General features: G+C 39.3%; 1 protein-coding gene across 1 annotated transcript in view; it reads left to right on the forward strand.

The window, feature by feature from the left end:
• LOC140927702 (solute carrier family 22 member 13-like) overlaps nt 1-9,489 on the forward strand; it is a 34,006-nt gene extending 24,517 nt beyond the window's left edge. Inside the window, exons 8-16 of the mRNA XM_073377378.1 lie at nt 314-422; nt 1,524-1,854; nt 2,369-2,428; nt 2,975-3,003; nt 3,660-3,735; nt 4,554-4,694; nt 5,232-5,327; nt 6,110-6,183; nt 7,330-9,489. Coding sequence (XP_073233479.1) covers nt 314-422; nt 1,524-1,854; nt 2,369-2,428; nt 2,975-3,003; nt 3,660-3,735; nt 4,554-4,694; nt 5,232-5,327; nt 6,110-6,183; nt 7,330-7,465 — 1,052 coding nt within the window. The 3' untranslated portion in view covers nt 7,466-9,489. The remainder of the gene's footprint in view (nt 1-313; nt 423-1,523; nt 1,855-2,368; nt 2,429-2,974; nt 3,004-3,659; nt 3,736-4,553; nt 4,695-5,231; nt 5,328-6,109; nt 6,184-7,329) is intronic.
• The last annotated feature ends 7,667 nt before the right edge of the window (nt 9,490-17,156 follow it).

Raw genomic sequence — 17,156 nt, forward strand, 5'->3', positions numbered from 1 at the left:
CACGTGCATCACGCTCTTTTGTACATTTCTTTGCCGTCACTGCACGACTACGACCTGAAAATGCCCAATTTCACGTTGTACAGAGGACGTACACAAGCGACGACGAAATTTCCTCTCTCTATCCGTGAACTTGGATATGGTTCTTAGGAATTCAAGTTTAGGGGATCCACCTGCATTTGACCAAGTTAGTGACTTGGAGTAATCGCGATGAAGATTAACAGAACGGGAATTTACTTCTTCGGCGACGTTTTCACTGCCGTCGCCGTCCTCGGATCTTAACGTCCCTATTAACTCCAGTTTCACCCCACTTTAGAGCATGGCACCGTCGTAGCTGTTATTCAACTCATCGGCCGGCTATGTGTTATGGTGTCCCTCTCTTCACTCAGTTTGTATTCCATTGAACTCTTTCCAACGGTGGTCAGGTAATTACTGTATTCTGTTTTAAACAATTCACTGTAAAAAGTAAGGGTTGCGTTGTGGTTACAGCACTCTACAGTTCCCCACAAACTTGTTCCGGATATTCATAGTTCAAAGGCAACGGTTGGTGTGATATCTTAACGATTTTACCGACCTAATACCGGGATGTAAATGTAAATGTAAATAGTTTTGTGAGCCTGAGAATAAAGCCGCCTATCATCAGGGAAAGTTTTGCGAGAGAGACGTCGGCGTTGTGGCCCAAAGAATTCCTTACTGATGACGTACCTCTGTCCAAAATCTGGTCAGAAGCAGGTTGACGTAGTAATTGTACTCATTCAGCTATTGTTTGCAAGTTACAGACAAATACCAAATGGTCACAACGATCAAGTTTACAACGCGACGAGCTACCAAGAAACACTTACTTCCTTAGGCTTCACCAAATTCGCAGCAGAAATTTTACGATAATCGACAGATAGAAAAAAACAGATTTGGCCAAATTTACGTCTGGAATTCCACGTCTTCAAGATTGAAAATGTAAACATTGATTTACCTCAGTATGGAATTTTTTGAAGCCGAAACGCAGACGTCTCTCTCGCGATTGATCCCAGCGACGGGGAGCGATGAGAGGAGGCTGTATCAGCAGGCTATTTTTGTTGTTGTTGTTGTTGTTGTTGTTGTTTGGCTATCACATTCTATTCCTCGCATTGAGTGGTTTAATCCATGCTCCATTTTCCCCTCACCTCAAGAAGAAATTGATCTAGATCAAGCAAACACGCGTTAGACTATTGTAGTTCTCAGGAGTTTTTGTGGACAACCCAATTATTGTTGAAAAATATTATACATAGATGCGGTGTATCAGTGTTATAATGTATCAGTGAATATACTCATAAAGTAAAGACAAAGATAGGCTACAAAATTCAACAGGAAATTTTCACATTCACGTCATGTTACCAAAACAATTCAATTTTTCTTCTTAATTACATGTAGTAATTCCAGTGAGGTTTTAATTGTTCTAACAGTCCCCCCAAAAAATCCTGAAACATGTTGGTACTGAGTTCTAGTAGAATGACATCATGGTCACTTATGGCCTATCGCTTGTTTTGTAGGTGTTCCGCAATAGGACTGGCGACGAGTTTGGCATACGTCGGAGCAGGCTTGACTCCGCTGATCATGACGATTGAACGGTTGCCTCATCCAGTACTGCCGCTGGGCATCATGGCATGCCTGTGTTTGACCACAGGACTCTTGTGTCATTTTCTTCTTCCCAAGACCAAAGGCTCTACAGCGGAAACATTTGAAGATGGCTCGGAGTTGTCACGATTCAAGAGTTGGAGTCCAAAGACTTACAGAAAAATAGCTAAAACTACCGAATCGGGGGCTCATAGTTTAGAAATGGTTGAAAACAATGTTACTGATGAAGACAACGATGAGTTTGCGGTGAGATTTCTTTACACGCGAACGCTTTAAACAAATCTGATAGTTTTTTTCGCTAGCACACGTGTGAAGCAACGCCTTATCGCTTCCGCCATGAAGGACATTTCGCTGTCTCTTTTACGAGGGATCTTCCTTAGTTCTGACCGCGTGAAAGTGGCCACACGACCAAGGAATAATATGCTGGCTACCTTTACGAGGAGTTTTAAGCAAACTCGACCGAAGAATGCCCAAGGGTTTAGTTGCCGGAAAGCGCGTCTCTGTAATATTTATTACGTTTACAATATGGTACATTTATCAGTCTTCCTTTCAGGAAGCAAACAATATCAAACCATGAAATGTAAGAGCATGAACGTTTTCTGTTAGCAAGCCTTTCTACCTTCCGTTGAATTCAGCTCCGGAATAGTTAATCTCGATAATGGGTCAACATGAGAAGAGTCTGAAAGAACATAAATTAAGTTTGCAGTTCTTTTGTGAATTCTCTGGCTGTAACGTAAACCAACTTCCGCTTTTTTTTCAGGACCTTCGTCAAAGCTGGGAAGTTTCGTTTGATAGAGTTTCTCGCGCATCACAATGGGAGGTGAGTATCTTCTGGTACCAGTGGCGATGCATCTTTAGCTAATTGTGTGCCCGGAAACCGGTCATTTCGCCTACAATTCTTAAGGTAACTGATGGACCTTAGATGTGTAGGCGAAACAACTAAGTGATAGTAGACGAATCGACCTCAGTGTAGGGGAAACGACCGACATTCGTGTACCCCACTACCCTGGGCCGAGTTGTTCGACGCTGGGTTAAGATAACCCAGGGTTATTGCGAGATTTGAACTCAGATTTGAAAGCTTAAAAAGTATTTTAGTTTTAATTCTTTTTGTCTGCAAGTTGATGATTGGAAGCTCTAAAAATAACAGAGAAAATTATCTGAGAAAACGCTTTTCAACACAAGAAAAAGAAATCAGAGTTAATTTTAACCCTAGGTTAAGCGCTAATCGGCCTTCGAACAACTGGGCCCTGGGTGCCAGAGTCGGCCTATGGTCGAAGATGCTCCTCGCCGCAAGCGAGAAAAACCCTCTATTACCCAAGGAATTAATGACCGATGATGATTTGTTTTTAATTACTCCTTTTAACAGATGCTGACTTACGAAGATGCTAAAAGGAGGTAAGTTAAATTAGAGAAGCGAAACAGTAGTTTTATTACGGTGGCCGAGAACCACAGCTTCACAATATAAAACAAGGCTGTCTCTTCAAGTAATAAGCCTATGGTTTTAAAATTCATTTGATCTCGTCTTCAGAAATGCGCCTTCCGCGTAGAGAACCGCCTTCTCCGTAGAAATGAGCCTCCTTCAGAGAAACACTTTTTCCGTGGAACTAAACCTCTATCGTAGAAATGAGGGTTTCCTGAAGAAATGAACCTCCTCCGTTAGAAATAAGTCCTCAACTCCTGTACCCCAACTCGCCCAACCAGTAATTTCAACGCTACAACTATTTTATTAAAATAGGGCCAGGATTCGGAGAACAGGGAGGCACATCCCCACTAAGAACTCCCAGGGATACCCCTCGGGGGCTATCCCTTCGTCGGAGTTAAACCTGTTGTCTCATCACAATCAATCAATCAATCAATAATTTATTTACCCACGTTAACGTCAAAGCGCACAATTGCTCGTTCAAAATACGAACGTGCAAATATCAAAGACCTTCAAGTTCGTCGAAAATATTTCACTACTAATCTTCTTTTCAACAGTGTGCGATATGTCATGAAACACTGTCTCCTTTTTGATATTATGCGTTTTCATAATTCTCTCTTTTGCTCTGTAGGTCGGCTTGCTCAAGTACAGTAGAACAGTCACTCGACGAAGAATCCCATCTTTTAACAGAGGAAGATATTGATAAGGTATCAATCATTTACGACTTTTACATATTTTGAGCAATAACAATTTGCCGTCTGTTCTCTTTGGATAGACTATTTGTTTGCAGTGTGCTCTGAATCGCTGTATTCTCCTTGTCGTGTGGTACTATATGGTGGACTGTCAAGTCCTGAACTATAGAAAAGCTATGTTCTCTGGGATTTCGTTCAGGTTTTCTGGGAACATACCTGCCCATTTGAGGAGGGTTACAAACGAGTTGCCCTCGTTTGTACTCCACAACCCTTGACGGATGGGATATGGTTACTGCTAGAGTTTGCTACGTTTCTTTAATGGTTATTTTACATATCACAGTTCAAGGGTTACGAGACGGGGCCTACGATTTTCCTTCTTCATCTGAGAAGACCATAAAGTTTAACTAATTGCAAAACCAGAGCAAAGGCAGCGCATTTTCCTCAGTTATCTCAATTGCCACCCTGGGGCTGGTGCGGCCAAGAACGCGGGCTTACATCGCCCTAGTGGCTCAAAAGGTGGATAGCGCTGTGCATCGAATAAATTAGTATCCAATGGTAAGGGACCGGTCATTATTTATCGCCTGGGGGGGGGGGGAGGATTTTAGGGGGATCACTTGATTTTTGGAAGAAAAAAAGTGGGAATCAGTCATAACTGAGAACCCAAAAGGGGGGATGGCTGAAAACTTTGGAAGGATTCAGAGGGGGGGGGGGGCACTCAAATTTGCTTGGAAAATGAAGAAAATGAAGCGCTATCAAACGTTTGAATAACAGGAGCCAAATTTCTGCTTGCGAGTCCGCTCATGTCTTACCTTCTTTCAATCATTTTCTTTTAGCTTTCACGGTATGTCCCATCATCCACCTGGATACTGGTCTATAGTACAAATCAACATGGTATGAGCCTGAATATGCTCTATCATAGGCTGAGAGACGTGGAAACTCCTGTTCTATTGGTAGTAAAGGATCAAGAGGGATTTGTAAGTGAGCTCTATTTATACAGTGTCATCTGGAACCGATTTTCGTGTTAATCATAACTCTAACAAAATCCTCAAATCTGATTGCCTACCAGCTGACGGATTTATTACATTTAGCTATAGGGTATTCGGACTTGTAGGCGTTTACACAAACACAGCCAGGCCAATTGGAAAAAAATGATTAGCACTGTTCACTTTAGCTTACGGATTCATATTTTTGGGCACGCGACCAAACTCGGATGTTTGTATTTCGGGTTCAGGCAGTCCAACTAGCATAGACCTAGCTTCAAGCCTTATGCATGTATCCCTGACCTATTTGACGAAATTGCGCGCATGTTTGGCCTTCTTCGAATGATTTCTGTCTCCCGCACAACATTTACATCATAGGTAACTTTCCACAAAAGTGAAAAGATCGCAAGAGATACAGATAGTGGGTCCCTCCACCACACACGTACACGGTTAATTTGGGGCGTCTATATTTCCAGTATCATACATTTTGAAAGTGAAATCCAGTTCTTTTTGTTAACATTTGTTTATTAGGTGTTTGGTGTATTTTCTCCAATTTCTCCTCGGATGGACGCTAGTTTCTGTAGGTTTGGAAAATCATATTTCTTCACCTGTAGACCTCAGTTCAAGGTAAGCTTAGCGAACTAAATATATTGTCCGGTGTTTCATCTGGCGGATGACCAGTTCTTTCCACCAGCGTTTTTTTTTTTCACCTACGCACGAGACCCTTAAGACATTTTTTAGTTTATCCGAGCAGTATACAGGACGCATGTCAAGGAATCTAGTGACCGACTTAGCTCTCAAACGACTTCTCCCATACAGTAAATTGGTGGTATAGTGTTTGAGGGCTCAGACGTTTTCCTTGTCCCAAATGTTACTCTTTTTTCCTGCATCACTGTGATTCTTTAAAAAACACGACATGGTTATTAGCCTCATGTAAAGGAATCCAAGACAGTCTCGGATGCTGGATTCCGGATTCTTTGTCAAAGGAACTTGGATTCTGGATTCCAATGGCTAGTGCCATTCCGGTTTCCTTGAGCTTCCAAAATCCAGGATTCCAGATTCCACCAGATAAAATTCTCAAATTCCAGATTCCAGAAGTAAACATCTTGCGGATTCCGGAATCTGGATTCCCTTACCTGGGGAAAAGTTATGTTCGTTATCGGGACGCACGTAGTCTCACCCTAGGTTTCAGAGGATATTTTTTTCTCATCGATATTGATGTTTGCCGCGTCAACGAGGCGCCGAGAGAAAAAAAAAGTCCGTCTTGGGAGCCTTATCAAACCGTAAGCTCGGTTTATTTCATCTTACGTATTTTAAGAACGGACTTCTGGAGCCAGGGTAACGTAGCCTCACAATATCACATGTAGTTAGAGATACAGGTATCTACATTTGCTTGGCTCTTTTTGTAGATTTATCCATGCCGTGGAAGAAATTCTTATTACATGACAGGAGATGCAAATGGACTTGCCTTCGGAAGCAGTGAGTAAGTGTGTTCTTTTCAGTGTTTTTATATTTAATGGAACTCTTCCCTTCCGGATGTTGACAAACAATACGTATACTATACTATTTTGTTTATGAATTTAATAATGATTTATAAATTACATCAATGAAATAGAACTTATTTTAATGGACAAAGCAATGATCTTCAGTCTCTAGTTGAGTTATGTGTTGCTCAACCGAGTCGTTCCCAGGTCACGGGTAGGAAAGAACCCTGGGAACGAGGTTGTGTGTTGATGAGTTCATGTCTTTTATATTAAAACCCTTCTTCGTTTGACTATTTTCATTTTTTGTGTGTGTCTAACTGCCTAAACCTCAACCCGCCTTTGTTCTTTGGGCCTTTAAGTTGGTCCAAAACTGCCCACATTGCTAGATGCAACATTTGGATCTGTCTTTTGATTTTATAACAGCTTTACATGACTTCGAAGGACTTTTAGGACCAAGAGCCCGTTCTATTATGTTGTGTTATGTTAGAAAAAACATGATGGGTCTGTTTACGCGACGAAGTACCAAGAACGCTTTTCAAAAGTCAGAACTGGCCGACCAGATGTCTGAGTAATTGAAACGTGAAACATAAGTCTTTTCTCGAAATTTTTTCTGTAATCATACGAGTGATTAACAAAATCGCGGGAGTCCGATTTGTTTAATCACGGGTATGATTACATACCGAATTGGACGATACGAATCGAAGTTCTGTTACAATTTTATCATAATCATTACAATTTTCGAGAAAACAAATGCATTTTACTTTTGTGAAAGAGCTTTTAATACCAATTATCCAAAATTAGGGAAAATATCAAAGAGGCATTGTGTAATGTTGCAAATTCGTCCATTTTTGCTTTGGTTATTGTGATAATTCTGCGATTAAAGATGTCCGATCACAGTCAACTGTCCGATTACAACCCTACACAATGATTGGTGAAAAATAAAGCAGTCAACACACCAATAAAATTTGAGGAAATTGTAACGGTTATGATTAATAGTGGAATTCTCTTTTTGATCGGGCTCCTCTAGCCAGCCAAAACTAACAAATAGTAAGCGCCCCTAGTATGCTGACGCGAGGACACAAAGAACGGCTGCGCTAAAGACTATGAAGTACCTTGATCACTATTAAATTTTTGTCAATTTTCAGGGGGAAATTTGGGCTTTGGTTAGACAGTGATCTGTATCATGGTAGAAGCACTGCTTGCCAAACTTATGACAGCGAGATGCTTTCCGCCACCGAGGATTTCATTTGTCTTGGCGTTGAAGTCTGGACTTTTGGCTAGATGGAAAAGCAAGATCAGTCTCTGTCAAGCGCCAAGTAGCAGTCAGCCATATAATATGCGATTTAAGGTGATGTTACACGGGACGATTCGCAACAACGATTTTTAGCGCAACACAGCGTTGCAACATTGTTGCGACGTTGTTTCAAATGGTTGCAACATTGTTCCAGCATTGCAATGCTGTGTTGGGCAAAAAACAGTCGTTGCAAATCGTCCGGTGTAACATCACCTTTACGCTTTTCAGATAAGGATACAAAGCAGCTGTCATCTTATTATGGGTGGCGTAAAAAGACTAGGGTATCTTTGGGAAAATCCAAATTCAAAAACGGACCCAATGTTCATTTACTGAAATCCAGGAGAGATTAAATTTTTAATGTGAAAAATCCACAAACTGAGTGTATTCATTAGTCTCCTTCGCGGCCATTTTTAGGGTCGTCACCCAAAGCTTCTTCTCCGTTGCGTGACAACCTTAAAGGACTATGGATTCATCAGAACAGACCTAAATCTGGATTTTTAGGATTCATGACCCAGACTCATGTCAGCGTGCCTTTCTTTCGTCACTAATCCGAAAGAAAGCACACACGGTGGCGGTTGGCCAATCACGCCTCTCCGGTTCGCGCCATATGCTAAAGGTCCTAAAGATCCATTATCGGATTTTCCGTTTCTTTCGTTGTAACGAATTCAAATAATCTGAGTTCGATAATGTAATGTTGGATTATCCCAAAGAAACGACCGCTAATCATGTGAGCAATATCTGTCATGTGTTTGACCATAGCAGGTGCGATCAGGACTGATGTAGATAATATGATGGATATTACAGATATTATTGTAGATATGATAGTGTAGTAGATTAATCAAAGTGAAGGTATTTGCATCAAATCACATGAATGAGTAACCCCAGGAGATATTAGATACATCCTGAGGTTTGGCTTGTTGTCTGAAATGCTGAATTACAAAGAAGTGTCAGTAACCGAGTAATCACGTCAGTTGTCGGTGACCACTGTCTTTCAGTTTTGAATAATTGCTAAAGGTAAAGCTTGACATGACGCATAGTGTGACTGTCACGCCAGTAGTATGTGTCGTGGTCTGTTATTCAAAGTAGCGGAATCAAGCTAGACTACTCAGAGTCCCCTATTTTCCCGTAAGATCGTCGAGATCGAGCGCTTTGCGTTACGGGCGGCCATCTTGGATGCAATGAGTTTCAAATCTACTTAGGGGGCGGGGAACATTTTTGGAGAAGGCGACAGAAGGACTATCCTAACGCCTTTTACCATCCACTAATTAAGCAACTCCGCTTTAGATGAAAAACATACCAGACACATCCGCGTGTTTACAAACATCTCGTACCCAATTTCGAAACAATGATTTTGTATAGTACAATTCACAGGGACATTGTTCCAAATAAAACAGGCAAACATGCACCTTTGAAACCTTTTCCCAATCGAAGAGGCAATTTTTCTCGCCTCCTCTGACAATATCTCAAAATCTTATAAATATCGTTAAAAATATCCGGATATTTGTATCTAGGCCTAACCCGACAGCTAACCCCCCACCTCCCCCCCCCTCCCCTCGGTACTCGGTACATAAGAAACCAAGATGGCTGTCCATACCGGTAAGAGCCTGATCTAGAAACACGCGCAACAGTTAAAAGAGACCTTTGCCATTCATGTAATTATTGGAAATTTTGGTATAAATTATCTTGGTCAACATGAGAAAACAAAAAATTAACAACTGAAACTAAAGAGATATTTTAAAGATATTTTTGTTTCATGAAATTCTTTTAGTGGAACAAAAAGATTTAATTTCTATTATACAGGGAGCTATAAGTGTAAAGAATATATTAATATATTTATACAGCATTTGCAAAGTATTAGTTTGGATGAATATTAAGTATAATTAAGAACGACTAAACACGTGGTTTAGTATAAATATCCATCGTTTGACGAAGATAAATTTATGTATTGCGAACCTATATATGTTGTGTTCGAATAAATTACAACTGTAGATCATTTCTAGAAGGATAAGAAGCGTAGCGTGTTGTTTGTCCATGTTGATTAAAATGTCATTTTTAATTTTGAGTCGGGCGGTTTGGCTCGGACGATATGCCGACTGAAGCGTAGGCGAGAGATTATTCTTAACCAAATGAGACTGAAGCTGATTCGAAACTGCTCGTTCAACTAACTTAGAAACAAATTGCCGATTACTTAGAGGGCGAATGTTTTCGAAAGCAAGGTCAGTACTGACAGAACTACACTTCTGTAGACAGTAGGTTGAAGCTATACCGGTACCCCAGTATCCCTGAACCCCAATTTTCTATCGGACCTTTAACAATTATTCCTCGAGTCCGAATGGCCTCTGAGCCAATAGCCCATGAAACCGAAGGGGCTATTCACTCAGAGGCCATGAGGGCGAGAGGAATAATTGTTTTAGTAAAATTCAACTACAGTAAAACCTTTCTTAAGCGGACACCTTCGGGACCTTCCCAAGTGTCCGCTTACTAGAGGTTGTAAAAATTGCGCAATGTTTGTTAATGATCAACATTCAACGGTTACTCTGTACTGTGACAAAGTTGCATGTTGTTAAAGAAGCTATCCAGAGTTCAAGTTCATTACCTTTCATTACCAACTTTAATTTGTTTGTAAATGCAAAAACATTAACTGACTTCAGTACCTATTTCAAGGACGTAATCCAATACTAGTATTGTCAATTCAGTCTGTTGTCCGCTTAATAGGTTTTTAACAATAGAAATTAGCCAAATACAACTTATTTTAGTGTCGGCGTCCGCTTAATAGAGGTGTTCGCTGAATAGGGGATCGTTATAAAGGGAAATATGAGATGTTTATTTCGGAACCAGGCTTAGTGTCCGCTTAATTGGGGTCTGCTTAATAGTGGTTTTACAAACCAACTTTAACTAGTTAAAACTAGACTTGAATGCTTTTTTTGCCGCCAAAAAGTCGGCGCTTTTCGCTACTAGATAGTGGGCTATGACATAAAGCCTAGTAGTAGCTCAACCAATCAGAACGCAGCATTGATAATAGACCACTAGTTAGATTCTACTAATTAATTTTATCCCTTCCCTTTTCTATGGAGAAAAGTTGTCCGGGGAAATAGGGTCACGGCCTGGCCTCCCAGCCAAGTCAACTTAAGCGTGCGTTTATATGACCCCTTTGCTTGAGCCAAGAGCTGACAACAGCACTCACTCATTCTCAACTTATTCATCTTGCGAGACTGCTTCATTCACGTAAGTGAGAAGAATGGAGATGAGTCAATTTGAGGCTGAGTGATTTTCATAGCCACGCGCAGCGGCTAGCTGCCAAAAAACACTCACCCATGCAGATACCGCTATAGATACTCAGACATACTGAAAACAAAACGCTTGACTGTCGGTTGTCTTTTAACCTGGTAGTGAAGCAAGACAACCCGTTCAATCTTAAAGAAGTTCTTAGACACTCAGTACAACGCACGCAGATTGAAAGGGATTGCACTTTGAAAACTTCCTTCCTAGAGTCTAAAAATCCTTGAAACGGCTGTACTTTCGTTCTTCTTTTGCAAATTCCGAATTGACTCCTGATATACAAGCATTGAGTAAAGTGCGTTCGATTGCATTTATTTCAAACTTCTGCGCCAGAAATTTCCTAATTTTTTGAAATTTAAAAGAAGTTTGTATATAACTCTTAATCCAAAACGGGCAGCAGAGTACTGAAGAGTTCAAATATCAGGACAGAACGAAATATGCCGTACATTTAATAGAATCTTACTATGTAACTTTCCCAGTCCCACACGTTAATTGCAGGCGACAAGAGAAGCCCACAATTCTAATTTCCAGGTTGTTATTAAGCATGCGTCGCATGTATGTAGCCAGCATTCGTTTGGACTTCCACTAAGAATGAATGGAATGCACAGAACGCGATTTGATCACTCGCGATTGGGCCTTCTATCACTCGTAACCTGATCACGTGTGTTATGACCATCTTCACGTGAAACTTGCGCTAAGCACTGCGTTGGAGCAAAAGCATTTTGACCTTCGATCGTTGTCGCCCGCACTCCGTAAACTTTGGTTATTACTAGTTGATTGTCATTCTAATACAGTAAAATATACAATGAACTTTTAATGATAAATCTCTTTCCCTTTCCTCATTCCCAGTATTAATCTTTTAAGCCCTAAGAGTGATCAACATCAAATTTCTCCTTGTAATATCAATGCTTTGTAAAACAGAATGGTCATGAGAATTACCGACGTAATCATACAAGATAAATTTGCTTGATATTTAATCAACTTCTCCCTACTACTTCTATAGGAAATGAATAGGGGCAACAGATGAGAATTCAAATTTTGATCTCAGGGTTTAAGGGGTTGACAGAAGATAATCACAAATAATAAGTCGAATCAAACGATAACCGATAGCTATCGAACAAAAACACTTGAAAATAGGACTGTGCAGTACGCTTAAAAACCAGTATCCTAGATAATGAAGTAAAAAAATAAATTTTAGAGCAAAACTCGTGGAAAGTCATGCAGTGATCCGTTGATTTCAATATAAAAATTTTTTTTTTTTGGTATACTTAAAAACAATAAATAAGCGCCGATACTGATACGTATTACGTATTCATTTGTTTAAGAAAATTCATTTAATCCTTTGAAACATTGCAAAATTAACGAGCGGTGTGCTTAAGAAGTAAATAGTTTGTTTCACTCGGTGTACCTTGTTTTTTCAATACTTTTGTTTCCTATTGCCGATTTGTTTGCCGTGCGTTAGCTCTGGGACATACTGTAACGAGGATGAATGCTGTGTCGTCGCGACATCACGACATCGCGTGGCAGACATTCGCGTCGCTTGGCTTGTTGACGTTCGCATGCATTGCGTGCCTATTGCAACTTTGAATCAGAACAAGCGATCTATTTGGGCGACGCCCAAATAATAAGACGCGCAACAAGAGCTTAGCGACCTGGCGTCGGATTCGAAGTAAGAGCTTCGTGTATTCATACAACTAAATTTTATGCCCTGGAGGTGGGGAAACTCCCATATCGATTCATGATCATGTCGTGTATACTGAGTTATTATTATTACATGTTTTTTTTTTAAATTTTCTTCCGTGATTTGAATTTTCTATGTGGACTATATGGGTATCGAATTCCGCGAGAATGTTTATTTGCGGAATCTTTAATTTCGAAAATTTTTTTTTACAATCGCGCAAAACGCTAAAATCCCACATAATTAAGCGCCAATACGGTATAAATAAATGAGAGGTAGTTTCATTAGAAAATGAAACACGGCCTTACATCATATCAGGTTAGTCTAAAGAGTAAGATAGATAAATAGCTACCGAGAAAAAGGTTAAAATAATTTTAAAGAAAGTCTTTAAAAGCCATTTCCCTCTCTTGACTGTTTAGTTTCTTAGCGTTTGGACCGCAACGGAGAAACCACAATCAGCGACAAAATTAGTTGAGACACTTTTCACTAAAAGACCTTTCTGCCTTTTTACTGACTCTAAAAGGACAAAATAAAGCTTTTCTTCTCTCATCTCCCCCATGCAATGTTGTGCAGCTGTTCGAGCTGCCTTGTGGCACGAAATTTACCATAAGGTACCTGTAGAAAACAACAAATACTCCAACTTTGAATGAAAGAAAGAGGGTAGGGGTGTGAATTGTTTTGTTCTCTCAAGAGAGAATAGCTCTGTAAAGTTACCCACGGGTACACTGCTCAACAATTTTGTCCCCGATTGCAGCCCGAATACTTCAGTTTGAGATATTCTTGACTGTTTAGAGTCAAAAATGATTTTTGTGAGTCTTCTGCCGTGAGTAGATATGAGCAAAAAACAACGCGTAGGTTACTATGAGCAGAACAATGTAAGAGACAAATAAGTCCTCACTAATAGTCTACTACCGAGCCGGCCTCAGCCTCTATTTCAAAGTTTTTTTTTATTCTCATGCAAATAAAACTCATTTTCACAAGAAAACTGGGATTTGCACTTTTTCTGAACTGGTATAGTGTATGGCTTCCTTCTTTTTATTGTGACACTGAGATGGCATGGAATACTATTTCTGGTTGACTCCAGGGGTTTTGCTTTAAAAAATAATACAGATTTAACTACGAAAGAGAGAGAATACATGAAAGAGAAATATTGTAAAGCGAAATATTGTATGTGTGCGTAACATTTTATAAATTGCCAAGTAACAGTTTTATTTTCGATCGGATGTCATCAAACACATTTTCTTTACATAAAATATTATTGCGTCATATTCTTTTGTTTATATCTTTTTCTTGAGTTGTTACGAATAAAAGATATTTTTAGGCAGAATGTCATCACACACACTTTCTTAAAATAAAATTAACCTATTGCGTCGTGTCCTTTTGATCACATGATTTGCCAAAGTCTTTATAATCAGTTGACGCCCCTTTCATATCATCATATCAAGATACGACTGAGTGAAACAGTTAAAGTGAAACGCAACAGAGAAGTTTTTCCCCCGTGAAAATACAGGTAAGCTAAATCTGATCTATTAGATCGTTTATTTAGTGAAAGGTTTTCTTACCTGTAACAAGCATATAATTGTTCAATGGCATGTTATTTGTGCACTTTCTAAACAAGCCACACTATAATTAGTGATTTCAAAACATTTCCTGTTGTTTTTATCGCTTTTTTGCGATTCCCGTGAGTGCATTGATAGGGTCAGAAACTAACGTAAGGTATTTTAATTAACAATTGAACTGTTTTTGAAAAACCTTCTTCATTATCTTCGTATTTCTAAGTCGCAATATCTTCAGCACAATTTTTTCTCTACCAGAAGCAATTGTTTGATGTAGTTCGTTTTTTCCCCATTTACCAAAAAAAAAAGAGAGAGAGAGAGAGAGAGAGCCCATGCGGATTTATTTAAGACGGTCATTCCATCTAAGACAGACTTTACATCCTTGACTTGTGGTCCTTTAGCACAAATTTTGAAACTCGTCCTTAATTAGCCGGGTCCACTGAAAACAAGCTTCTTAATTCAAATGGTTTTCCTTCTCGAAAACTGAATCAGTTCAGCAAATAGACCTTCGCTTATTCCTCGCAATTCAATTTTTTTCGATTTTTTTTATCACGGTAGTTGTTATTTTATTTATCAGAAGTGCGAACAAAGCTTTTACCACAGCAAGTTTCAGGGCGTATTCCCCGTTTAAAGCGACGTGGATGTTCGAATAGGAGCAAAAATCAAAAGCCCAAAAAATCCCCGGACCAAAAATTCATCCCCCCAAAAATCCCATACACAACTACGCGCCCGGAATGAGCGGGCAAACCACGAATAGCAATTTTCAGTTCAATCAAGCCATCCGACAAAATTTTTAACAAATTTTCCTTAGCTACCCCAAGAAAATCCCGAAATCGAAAATTTCAAACCCAGAAAATCCTTCGATCAAACCCGTCACTTGAAATCCAGAGTACCACTGGGGTTTCGTTCCACCCCAATTTCTTAATCGAAAGTTTTGCTTATGACGTACTTCATAACAGCAAAACAGATTATCGAATCCGAAGCCTACTCAGAGAGACCTACATATAAAACGGAAACAACCACGAATGGGAAAAAAACCAAGTATCTTCTATTTTTTGGAAACCGAAATACACTCAACTGGAAAACGAAGAACCCTCAACTCCGGTGAAAGGGCCTGCAATCAACTAAAATGGGTCAGTAAATTTGAAGCGTGACCATCTCCTTTAGGCATTTGCGTTGCCTCTAGCTGGGCTCTTTTGCCCACTGCACCGTGGGGCAGTTGAAATCAAACGTCTGTCTCAGGGAGGGGAGAGTATAGTAGAGTTTTAAATTTTTTGCGCCTTAAATTGAGAAAGTTTGCGGTATTATTGAGTTTGTCAAATTTTCATGCGGTACTTCTGTAACTGTGGTCTTGAATTCTGATGTTGTCGTATTTCTAAACATGCGGAATTTTTTGTGATTGGCTCAGCGATTTTTAGTATGGTTGTGTCGAATTTCTCGATTTTTGATTGCGGTGTTACGGTGTTCCGTATACCCCTAGCCACTCTTTAATCTTTTTTTTTTGCGCATGCGTATACTTCTGCTACAAGACCGGCTTTGATAGTGTGATATTGTGCCCAGTTACAGTTTCAGAAAGGTTTACCAAACAATATTCCCATGATAATTTGTTATGCGGTTGAACCCATCAACAGAAATAATTAGCAAGGCATTTATAATAACGGATGCTGAAATCCTATGGTGCAGCCACAGCACCTTTACATTGTACCATTTATTATTATAATTATTATAACTATTATATTATTATTATTATTATTATTATTATTATTATTATTGTTGTTGTTGTTGTTTTTATTACTACTATTATTTGAAGAGGTTATTTTAGTGTTAATCCAATCTTAAGTTTTTGTAGTTTTGAAAGTAAAAAAAGTGTTGTTGCTGATGTGGTCATGGCAGCCAAACATATTTAAGTAGCAAACCCAATTTATATACTTTACAGTGTTTTTATCAAGAGTTTTCATCAACAAAGTATTACCAATAACGAAAGCTGTTGCAAATTATGACGATTATCTCCTTAAGTTCTATAAAGCTAAAAGTAAACTTTACCGAATTTCACTTCCACCAAAAAGAAACAGTATGCTTATAAGGATTATTCCTGCAATTGACTCCTGATTCTGTTTTCAAATAATGGTTCTGTCACGTGTTACTGAACTGGTAATGTAACTCACTGCTGCTACTAAGTCGATTGACTAGGGTAACAAAAAAAACTGCAACAACTGTCGCTATGAATCTGAAACTGAATCAGCCACCGAGATTGAAGAAAAGTTAGTTGGCAATGGTTGGTTACCAGGGTTGCCTGAGTGACTGGGCTACTGAATTCTGGAAAACAGTTTCGTGTCTTGAATGAAAGCACAATGGACAAACTGAATCAGATTACGTGTACTGTCCTGTTGTTTGAAAATTACTTCACCGCGCATTTCATCACTGCCTGCCACAGAATTTTGATTGATTTGTTCAGTCAATAAAAGGTTTATACTAATGTGAGTTTACCGCTTGTGGGAAAATGAATGGTTGTTTTGGTAACAGTGCTTATGCAAGTGAAGTTAATATTAATTTAAAGCTTTTTACCGATTTTTCTAGATCAAACCATAATGGCACAGAGTGGAAACGGAGCAGAATGTGAGAGTGATGTTACATCACTTGGTACCGGACAAGAGCTGAATTTTGGTGATGACACACTGAAAGGTAAAGATTCTTACAACTGTCAATAGTGTATCACCAAAAGGCATTTAATATGGCAAACTAAAGGGAAATGAAATAAAATGTACAAAAAAGACAACAAACCGTTTTTTGAAAACATTCAACATACGGAAGTGGTTAGAGAGTCAAAGTCATTAAACATTATCTCTACTGAAGGTATCTTGATTAGGCTTTTCCTAGAATTTGTGGTCGAGTTTAGCACGTGTGGCGAAATGAATGGCTGTTTTGGTACTAGTGCTTTATATACAAGTGAAGATAATGTCAATTTACAGCTTTATACTGATTTTTCCAGATCAAACCATTATGGCACAGAGTGGAAACGCAGCAGCAAGTGAGGGTGATGTTACATCACTTGGTACCGGGCAAGAGCTGAACTTTGATGATGACAAACTGAAAGGTAAAGATTCTGACAACCGTTAATAGTGTATCACCAAAAGGCCTTTAACATAGAAATTTAAGGAGAAATGA

Source organism: Porites lutea, chromosome 2 (assembly GCF_958299795.1).
Source record: "Porites lutea chromosome 2, jaPorLute2.1, whole genome shotgun sequence".
In the NCBI taxonomy this organism is placed as follows: domain Eukaryota; kingdom Metazoa; phylum Cnidaria; class Anthozoa; order Scleractinia; family Poritidae; genus Porites; species Porites lutea.